The 11,566-nt window shown below is 40.6% G+C and overlaps 1 protein-coding gene across 1 annotated transcript; it reads left to right on the top strand.

Moving 5' to 3' along the window:
• Positions 1-10,179: 10,179 nt before the first annotated feature.
• On the top strand, positions 10,180-11,126 carry LOC110573356 (olfactory receptor 10K2-like). The gene is given in 2 exon segments (XM_021681848.1): positions 10,180-10,230; positions 10,233-11,126. Coding segments are annotated over 2 exon segments (945 nt in total).
• Positions 11,127-11,566: the final 440 nt, after the last annotated feature.

Here is an 11,566-nt window from a genome sequence, read left to right as displayed (position 1 = left end):
ACCAACCCCATGGTCTCCCTGTTCTTGTACCTCGGTATACCCTAGAATACCAAGACAATGTTACGACTCAAAGGAAGTTACTGTTTGTCACCGTAGTGGGGAGACACTCATGACAGGAAAAATTAGGCCCAGACTATACTGGAGATATAGGAATCTGAGATGTCCTGAGGAAAAGGGCCTAACCTGCTGGGAACCTGACCTTTATCAACCCCTGCTGAGGCTTCCTCCCCATCGGGGACCTCTCGCTCTAGACCCTCAAGTGAATGGTATATTAGAAGGGATCCACCATTTACTCAACACAACCAACCCTCAGTTGGCTGCAGATAGCTGGCTCTGCCTGTGAACCGGGCCCCCTCAGCTTATAGCAAGCCCACTGAGTTTCCTCAACCTGACCAGACCCACGAGTGACCCTCCCAAACCCGCAGAAATAGACCCAAAACTGGCCAAAGTATTGTTGTCTTACCCGGCCCCCGACTGTGTCCATAATCCTGGGGAAACACATTCAGTAGGAAGCCTATCTGCCACCCAGTGTCTCCAAACCCACAGCTGCCCTTTGCTTGATGGGTGCATGTCTGTCACACCATGGTGCCCTCCAGAACCTGGCACCCTTTTCATGTGCGGACTGTATATTTATCGATGCTTACCAGCTAACTGGGCGGGGACATGTGCATTGGTGCTTCTTACTCTCCAGGTAGATATAATCCCCAATAATTAATCCCTTCCCATTCCCTTGCTGGCACATACACAGCCCAAAAGGGCCATCCAATTCATCCCACTATTGGCTGGATTAGGCATAACAACGGCTGTGGGCACTGGAATAGGAGGAATTGCCTCATCCTCCTATTACTACCAGCAACTGTCAGAAAATCTTGCAGAAGATAAAGAACAGGTGGCCATGTCTATAATGACCATACAAGGTCAGATGGACTCCCTTGCAGCAGTGGTACTACAGAATCGGAGGGGCTTGAACCTGCTCACCGCTGAAAAGGGGGGACTTTGTCTCTTCCTAAATGAGGAATGTTGTTTCTATGTAAACCCATCAGGGTTAGTCAGAGACATGATCCAGCAACTACAAGATCGGGTTGCACACAGGAGAGAAGAATTAGCAAATTCTTGGGGCATTTAGTATAATATCTGGAGCTAGGCTACATGGCTCCTTCCCCTAGCCGGTCCTCTCCTCATGATCCTGTTGGTATTCCTGTTCGGTCCATGTATTACTAATCTCATCACCTGATTCATCAGCTCTTGGATAGAATTAATTAAATTACAACTACTGGTAACCCAATACAGACCACTAGACTGGCAAGAGCCCTAATAATAATAATCAATGCCCATTCAAGTAAGAAAAAGGCATTGAAGGGGGGAATGAAGAGGAAAAATCTGTGTCCTAGGGTGGCTGACTGAGCCAGCAGGAAAGTCCCAGTCCCTGCCCCAGGGCTCTTCCGGGTTCTTCTCCCTGCTCCGTTTCCTGCATGCCAAAAGTGCCAAGTATGTGGAAGTAGAAATGTATAAATTACCCCCCCTTTGCTTGTGCTCGGGGCTCAGACCTTTGGAGATCATTCTCCTCTGAGCCCACTGGCATTAAATAAACCTCCTAACCTCCAAGATTTCCAAGTGCCACTTGGTTCTTCCTTCGGAGTTCCAGTCCAGGTTCCGTAACAGTAGGAGTGACCACTTGTATATCTTCTTTGGAGAAATGTCTATTCGGGTCCTTTACCCTTTGTTTAATCAAGTTATTTGGTTTTTGGTTCTTTGTTGTCATTGTTGCTTTGCTTTTGAAATGTATGAGTTCTTTATGTATTTTGGACATTAACCACTTATCAAATACATACTTTGCAAAATTTTTCTCCTACTCTGTAAATTATCTTTTCATTTGTGGATTGTTTCTTTGCTGTGCAGAAGCTTTTTAGTTTGATATACTTGATGTTTGCTTTTGTTGCTTGTACTTTTGGTGTCATATCCAAAAAATTATTGCCAAGACCAATAACAAGATAATATTCCCTCTGTTTTCTTTGAGAAGTTTAGAGTGTCAGGTCTTATGCTTAAGGATTTAATCTATTTTGAGTTGATGGATGTGTATGGTGTAATATATGGGCCCAATGTCATTCTTTTGCATGGAGATATCCAGTTTTTTCCAACAGCTTTATTGAAGAAACTGTCCTTTTCCCATATTGAAAGCACACAAAAAGCCAACAGGTATATGAAAAATTGCTCAACATCACTTATCATCAGGGAAATGTAAATTAAAAGCATGATGAGGTATCAGCTTACACCTAGATTAAATGTTCATAAGAATGAATTTTATCAGAGACAAAAGGTAAGTATTGGCAAGGAAGTGGAGAAAAGGGAACTCTGATACCCTGTTGGTGGAATTGTACTTGGTATAGCCATTATGAAAAACAAAATGGAATTTCCTCAAAACATTAAAAATAGAACTATCATATGATCCAGCAATCCCACTTCTGAGTATTTATCCAAGGGAATCAAAATCAGGAGATCAAAGAGATACCTGCACTCCCGTGTTCATTGCAGCACTATTCACAATAATCAAGATATGAAAACAAACTAAAGGTCCACATGGAAAGAAGAATGGATAAAGAAAATGTGGTACATACATACAATGGAATCTTATTCAGCCTTAAAACAGAAGGAAGTCCTGTCATTTACAACTACCCAGATGAGCCTTGAGGACATTATGGTAAGTGAAATAAACCAATCACAGAAGCACAAATACTACACGAGGTCCTTATAAGTGGAATCTAAAATAGCCAAAGTCATAGAAGAGAATGGAGAATAAACGGTGGTAGCCAAGGGCTAGGGGGAGGGGGAAATGTGGAGATGTTTGTCAAGGGTACAAAATTTCAGTTATGGAAGATGAGTTCTGGAGATCTGCTATACCACATAGTACTACAGCTAACAATACAATATTGTATGTTTACTTAAAATTGGCTAAGAGGATAGATCTTATGTTTGGTATTTTCACCACAAAATAATAAGAAGAATGATAATAATAATAGTAATAGTAATAACAATAGTGATGGGAGGAAACGTTGGGAGCTGATGGATAGGTCTATGGCCTTGGTGGTGATGATGGTTTTATGGGTTTGTACTTATCTCCAAACTCATCGAGGTGCCTACATTAAATATACACAGCTTGTCACAGGTACCTTGATAAAGTAGTAGAAGTGAGTGATAGGCATCAATAACAAAACAAAGTTCAGCATTCCAATTCAAATATATTAAATTCCACTCTTCTTCCCACTTCTTCATGGGCATTACTTTTTGTCTCAACCAGTTTTCATTCTCCCTTTTGCTCCCTTTTGTATCATTATTTCTTCATCTACCAGATACTTGATGGGTTCCTACTTTCTTCCCATGTCATTGTTAGGGGTTTTCAACATCCATCTAGGTATGTTTGGAAAGTGATGCTGAAATTGCATTTATTCCTCATGTGGCCACAGAACAAGAGAAAACCAGAAACTTTGGAGATTAGAAAATACGTGATGGTATTTTTGTGTAAACTGAGAGGTCATTTGTATCATTGGGTAATGCTGCTGTGACCACTGATCTACCCAACACTCTGCACACATTGATATCATGTCCCCTACGCACAACAGTATGCTATGTTTGCTTCTGGATAATGGAGGAGAGAGGTAGGAAAAATGCACTCGGTATGGGTAGTGAGCTGTGTCTCCTTTCAGCTCACTCCCACCAGGGCCTTCTCTATAAAAAACAACATTGCTCAATCGACCCTCTCAGCCTGACAGGAAAGACTTCCCTAATTGTAAATACAAAAGCACATTTTAAGCTAAACAAACATGTTTTACAATGTACCTATCATCATGAATCTCTGTATAAATTTCCCTTTTGTCCTTTTGGTAATGTGTAAAATTGAGAAATCAACTTAAAATTATTCAAATTTTCTAGAATTGCTGCATGCTGCATCTGAGAGTTGTGGAGAGCCCTCTGTTCCCCAAACCTTCTTGCCTGGCCCCAATTTTGAGCAATTTGGCATTTGGTGATTTCCCTCTATTTTTCACAATCAACTCAGCTGTTAATTAAACCCAGAGCAACATCTCCATGACAATGACTCTGGCATCAGGAGACCCAGCGAAGAACCGCCCACTACCAATAAATACAACAAAAGTGCCAACTCTTCTGTGGTCAGTATTTGATGTGGGTTGTGGATTTTGGTCAATTGGCACAGAAGGGCAGGAGGAAACTGGGTTGCCTTTGGTCGGGGTCTAAGGCCCCAGGCTATCATCACATCTCTGTCCCCGAATAGAGATCAGTAGCCTCTGTCCCATTTTGATCGTTCCCCTTCCTCCACTTCAGTTTCGGTTCAGTCTCCAGCAGCCTCTGTGCCTCTGTTCCTCTTAGGAAGAGGGAGGACAGATGGGAGTCCATCACTGAGTAACAGACATCCGTCTAGGACTGAATCCCTATCCAACTGAGACACTGGACAATGGACAGAAGGTGAGAGTAAACATCTAGCTCCCAGTGGGATCTGTGGCTTTACATCTCAGGTAAGAGACAGAGAAGGGTGATGCGCCATGCCGGTACAGTGTCTCTAAAAACAGATGTCACCACAAGTGAGGATGTCGTCTCCAAATAATGTTATCCAGGACTGTTTAAGCCTTAAAGTGAATTTCTGTAAAGCTATGCATATAAATCTTATACATATCCTAAATTAACTGACTCAGTGTGCTTCCTCAATTTACATAGACACTGTCTTGGTTCTGATTTAACTCAGTAGGGCACTCAACAATATTTTAATCAGAAAATCTTTAGTTCATTAGAGCAAGGATACTTAACATAAAATATACCCTCTTCATAAATATGAAGTACATAATACCGTAGTGTTAACTACAGGCACAATACTGAAAAGCAGATCTCTAGAATGGATTCATCTTGCATGGCTGACTCTCATAGCCATTGAACAACCACTCCGCACTTCCCTGACCCTGGCAATCACCATTCTGCTCTGTGTCTATGAGTTTGACTCTTTAGCTTTCTCCTATATGTGGAATTTGCTCTTCTGTGACTGGCTTACTTCACTCAGCATAATGTCCTCCAGGTTCATGTTGTTGAAAATAGCAGGATTTCCTTTTTTTTTTTTTTTTAAGTCTGAATAACATCCCATTGTGTATATATACCTACAATATCTTGAATAATGACCTTTTTCAGAAATGGTTGTAGTATGTGGCATCTAGACAATTACAATACCTAATACAGGTCCTAGTACTTAGTGAGTTCCCTGCAAACAATGATAGTTGACAGATATGAAGACACAGAAATCCAAAGGAACACAAAATTAGCATCAGTCAGAATCACTAGCACAAGCTCAAAGAGACCAGTTGGGCTCAGGAACAGAACATGGGAGCAACTGTACGAAGATGCACAAAGAGGGAGTTAGTATCTACCTAATAAACACCTCAAGGAGGCATAATAACACAATTGCAATAACATTCTGAAAGACAAATACCATTCTTCTGTTGCAGGCACATCCACTTGGTTGCGTTCTAGTCTTGGGGTCTTCACAGCACTCTCTGAAGCTCAATTTTTTCATCTCTCAGATCAGACTGCTAGGCTGGAGCTTTAAGATCTCTTATGACCATGGCATTTATGACTCAGACTTTTGGAGATTCTCCTGGGTAAGGGACAGGGCTGATGCAGCATACCCTTCCCTGTCCTGTGAAAGGAAACTGTCTTTATCCTATTAAACCCTTTCTGAAACCAGCGGAGTGCACCCAGCAGTATCAAAGTCATATTCTGAAAAGCATCTGCCCCATTTTGATTCTAAATGATAATGACAGAATTAATATTTGTATAACACTTAACCATTGCAGTAGTATTTTCTCACTCATTTTGGAGAAAGCTTGAAAGTTAAGTTAGCTGATTATGAGTGAACTCCATTATAAAGATGAGAAAATTGATTCAGACACATCAAAGTCCCATAGCCAAAACATAGTGGGGTCAGGACTTGAGTCCACAGCAAAAGTGTAACAGAAATCTTGTCTTAAAGTACTTTCACATGGAAGGAGAGGGACAGAATTCTGCTTTCCTCTTCTCACCAACATATGTGTGTGTGTGTGTACATGTGAGCAATACTCCTACACCAGTCAGATGATCTATAATCTAGTAATAGTTCTAATGGCTGTGTGAACTTGATGAGTATCCTCAAACTCTTTGGTTATCAAATTTCTCATCTTTATAATGGAGATATTAAAAATAATATATACCTCAAGGACTCATTATGAACACCAAATGAGACAATACATATACATTTTTTTCACTCTATCCTGAATATGGTGAATTGTAATAAATGTTAGTTCACATTATATTTCTAAAAGATGGTTCTAAATTTTGGTTGATAAACTATTAGCAAAATTGTATTTTAATTGTTTTCTTCCTGGAAATGTCAAAAGGAATACTGACAGACTAATGGTGGGGATGAAATTCCCCCTAAAGAACTAACTGAAGTAGGCTGGGGGTGAGGTTAATTTGTGACCCTGATGTGAAGTTTATGGTACAGAAACAGAAGAAAGGGAAAAATGTGTGTCTCTTGTTTCACAGACCTGTATAAACATCTGCTTTTCCTTTGGAAATATGAAGACTCCGTGTGTTGACACAGCTAAATAGCAGGCCCTGGTTCCGTTCTGAAGGGCCAGTCAACACTAAGAAAAGTGGTCATCAACCCAATCACAATGTTTACATGAATAACACCAGTAATATCCATATTTTTATCAAAATGCTTACTGGTGATATTCAAATACTGTTTGTTCTTCAAAGCTTTCCAGAAATTATTTGTTTTTTCCTCCAGATTTTCAGGACATTTTGCTTGTACTTCTTTCATAATGCTTATGATAGTCTGCCTTGTAATATGCTTGTTGTTTGATTCTCTCTTCTTGGAGAAAGGAACTGTGATTTTATTCATGTTTACATTTTCAGTGCTTAGAACATAATAGAAATCATGAAATCATAAAGTATGAGAATCATGGAACAATGTATTCCAGTCTTTAGAAGCTCAATGAATAGTTGAGTTTGATACCTAAATACATAGATACCTAAAAACATGTTGTACAAAATATGTATCATTGATAATTATAAAACATCCATAAGGAAAAAGTCCTAGGTTTATATTCATATGTGACTAAGATTAACTACAATTTATTTTCTAAATTTGTTTCATACCATCCCCCAACAAAATAGAAAATGTAGGAAAACTTTCTACCAGGCGTAAATAACTGATATGGATGACTCTGGCTACAGAGCAACCAGACACCAAAGGGCTGGCATCATCCTTCAAGGTCTAGCCCTTGCTCCCTCCAGCGCAGAGCAGGACTCTTTGGAAAACCAGATTACCTTCAGTCAAGCTTGGAAAGCCTCAGGGGAATGATAATCCCTCTTAAATTTTCCCTCCCCTAGAAATCGCAGAAAAGGCAGATTCAACAACTTGCCATGAGTTAAATGCTCATTATCTCACTGATGAAAATATTTCTGGTCCAACTTCCACAGAACAACAGTAAAGTAATGAAAAAGAAGTGTTTACTGAGCATTCACTATTTACTAAATTAGACTCTTTCATATACATGCTTTCAATTAATTTTCACTGTAGCCCTGGGATGTAGGAGTTACTTTTCTCACTATACAAATGAGAAAACGGGACTTGGAGAATTTATGATCTTACCACTAAGAATATGCCAGAGTCAGGATTAAGGCCTAAATCTGTTTAAGTTCAATACCTACTTTATTCCTACATTACTCAACTTTACTTGTGTTTATAAAGGTAAAATTTGAGATCATATGCATGGAAATTCATTAGTAGTCCTGAGAATTGGGGATCCTGGAATTAGAAAGATAACAGTTTACTAGTAATAAATATGCTTTCTAGGAAATAAAAGCCCTTGTGTCAGGCATTGAACAAAGAACTAGGGGAATAAGGTGGAGGAAGAGAAGGTCTGACGGGGTGAGGCATGATACTATGGAGACACAAAACATCAGGGACAGGACAGCCACTGTGCTTCCCTGAACTATTTATACATCTGGATGAAAGTGGTAGATACTAAATTATGCCCAGTCTTATTATATTTTCCAAGAATGCTTTAGTTCAACATTTCTATAACAGATATAAAGAAACCCAGAAATAAGCACAGACATATTTTTTTCCAAGGATATACAAAAGATTTTTCTCCTTGGTGCTTTCAGTTGCAAGTGCAAATCTGTCATTTCAATCATCACACTATTTTATGATAATCACTTCTGCAAACATCTCACCTTGAACTGTGAAGTCTTGGACTGGGTCTTATTTATATGTGTGTCCTTAACACACAGTGCCTGGTCCTAATCACATTGCTTAACACTTCTTGTATAGCATCTGATATTCTTGATTTAGGGGTTCTCTGCTAAGGTAGGGTACACTGCCATTAATTTTTGTTATTGGTATTAGTTAAGATAATAACTTCAAATGATATGCTTTTTTTTAAATGGGATAAACACAAGTCTACCTTATAATTTCTCTCCCATTTACTTACATTCCCATGTACCCTAGAGAGTAACATATGTCCAAGGATTTGGGAATACATGGAATTCCAGTGATGCTCTCTTCAGTGCTATATTCCTATTGTAAATGGAGATTTCTCTTTTCGGTTTGAAAGATACTACTTAGTTCCTTGTAGTACAGAAACCCTTAGGCATTCTTGGTCTTGTACAATCCTCATGCCCAGGAGGAAAGAACACTGAGGATTCTCTTACTCTGCACATTCTAGGAAGTCTTCTTGACACCACAAGATAAGTAACAACATGCCAAGTTAGCTTTTTTATTTGTATGATTATTATTTATTGAGAAGCTATTAGGTACTTAAGATGGTTCTAGATACTGAAGAGCATTCAGGTGAAGATACATAAAATTTACATCTTCCCCTTAAGGGTACAAAATCCAACAGAAGAGAGAGATGAGAAAAATGCAACACAATATTTCAAAATCAAGTAAACACATTAAATTGGCAATTAATGTCTTACACAAATTCTGAAGAAGAAACGACTCTTTATGGGGAGATATCAAGGAAGTTCCCCAATAAGCAGATTTGGCTGAGGCTTCAGAATAATGGTAAAACATTTATAAATAAAAAATGGGTAACAAGCTAGCATAAGCAAGGAGTAGAGGCAAGGAAGATGCAACATAACTGCATGAGAGTGATGCATTCCATGAAGGTTGATATGATCACAGACACATAGTTTGGTTTCCAAAACAAGACCTTAAAAACCACAAAGTGTTGGGATATGAAGTCATGAGTAAAATTTTGAGGAGGGGAGTAATATGATATAATTTATATTATAGAAGTTTACCTGGCATCAGGGGCAAGACGCATTGAAGAGATGTGGATGGGATGGGAAGGACAGGCACAATGGGGTGTCAGTAGGAGTTAAGAGAAGTGATGGAAATGGACAAGGGTCCTGAGGAAGATGGGGGTACTCTCTGTAGGGGGAAGGACTCTGAGGTGGGCATTGGAGGATGCAGAGGTATTTTCTATCCTGGAAAACTTTTTTGAGATTGGGGAACAGAAGGAAGGTTCAGAAGCAAGAGTCAGCATAATGAGAGTATGCGAAGGTGGAGCCAAAGACCATGCCAGGAAGTGTGGCCAACAGGGGCAAGGAAAATGCAGGTCCAGGTTACAGAGAGATGGGAACTAAGAGTCGGACTGTAAGTATAAGGGGAATGCTAATGAGAAGCTGCTGAGGATCACAGACAAAGTTGCCTCTCAATGTAGCATGTTAAAACAATTTACTCTGCAACTGAGGGTATGGGCATGTGTGAGGACAAGTAAACCAAAAGGCCAGGTTTGCATGATAAACCGAGTGAGGGGCGAGGAATGTGAATGACAGTTGCATCCTGCAAAAGCAGATGAAGCGATAGTTGGGTCTGAGAAAGTCCAGAACCGTTCGCCTGTGGTGTTAGAATGATTGTGGAGATGCAAAGTTGGACATGCACTTGGCTGATTTTAGACACCTCTTCCTGTCTTAAAAATAAACTGGATGGAGGGGGAATAATGAATTTAGAACTCAGATCTTAACACCTACTCAATGATGAACAATTTCTTGTGATTTTACTAGTTTTCAGAGGTTTGTCTTGACACTATCTCCTCCTCTCTTGGATTGTCTCCAAATTATGAATCTTCCATGGAGCGAGGCAATGAGACCCTGGTGAGGGAGTTCATCTTCCTTGGCTTCTCTCTTCTCTGGCCGGGCTGCAGCGACTGCTCTTCATAGCCTTCCTGCCCCTCTACCTGTTTACTCTGGGCGCCAATGCCATCATCATTGCCACCATCGTGCTGGACAGAGCCCTTCACACCCCCATGTACTTCTTCCTTGCTGTCCTCTCCTGCTCTGAGACCTGCTACACCTTCGTTATTGTACCCAAGATGCTGGTGGACCTGCTGGCCCAGAAGAAGACCATCTCCTTCTTGGGCTGTGCCATCCAGATGTTCACCTTCCTCTTCCTTGGCTGCTCTCACTCCTTCCTGCTGGCAGCCATGGGTTATGACCGCTACGTGGCCATCTGTAACCCTCTGCGCTACACGGAGCTCATGGGACATCGGGTGTGTGTGGGACTAGTGGCTGCTGCCTGTGCCTGTGGCTTTACTATTGCACAGATAATCACCTCCATGGTATTTCACCTGCCCTTCCGCTCCTCCAGCCAGCTCCATCACTACTTCTGTGACATCTCCCCTGTCCTCAAAGTGGCATCTCACCATACCCACTTGAGTCAGATTGTCATCATCATGCTCTGTGCATTGGTCCTCATTGTCCCCCTGTTACTGATTTTGGTATCCTATATTCACATCATTTCTGCCATAGTCCAGTTTCCTTCCACATTAGGCAGGTACAAAGCTTTCTCCACCTGTGCATCCCACCTCATTGTTGTCACCATCCATTATGGTTGTGCCTCCTTCATCTACTTACAGCTCAAGTCCACCTCCTCCTCAAGCCAAGATGCTCTCATATCTGTCTCCTACACCATCCTCACTCCACTGTTCAACCCGCTGATTTATAGCCTCAGAAATAAAGAATTCAGGTCAGCGCTTCGTAGAGCTGTGGGAAGAACCATTTCCCTGCCACAACGTTAATCAATATCCTGCTCTTTCCAAACAGTAAAGTGCAAGGTGTACAAGGAAAAATTCCCAGAGTAGAAGTGACCAAGCAAGAGAGCAGAGTTTTCAAGAACAGAGATCATTTCCTTCATTTCCATATATAAAATTCAGAAAAACACATCTTGCTGTAATCACATCCATTATTGCTCACTGAGGTTTTTTTCAGTTGAGGGAAAAATAATGGATGGCTATTACAGGAAAACTTGTATGTGTTCAGAATTCTAGGCTCTGGCAAATACTATTATTCAGTCTTAGCCAGATGGGAATCCAACCCTGAAAAATACTTCACGGCCCTGAATCTCTGTTTCAAGGACCGAGGAAGCTCCTGTCTCCATATTTCTCCCTTTCTGGATGTTTCCTGAGTCTCAGTCTTTCAATAACAGCAGACCACAATGCTTACATGACATAACATTTTT

Source organism: Neomonachus schauinslandi, chromosome 6 (assembly GCF_002201575.2).
Source record: "Neomonachus schauinslandi chromosome 6, ASM220157v2, whole genome shotgun sequence".
NCBI lineage: Eukaryota > Metazoa > Chordata > Mammalia > Carnivora > Phocidae > Neomonachus > Neomonachus schauinslandi.
The sequence above is the reverse complement of the archived record's forward strand: the minus strand, read 5'-3'. Positions and strand labels throughout refer to the sequence as shown.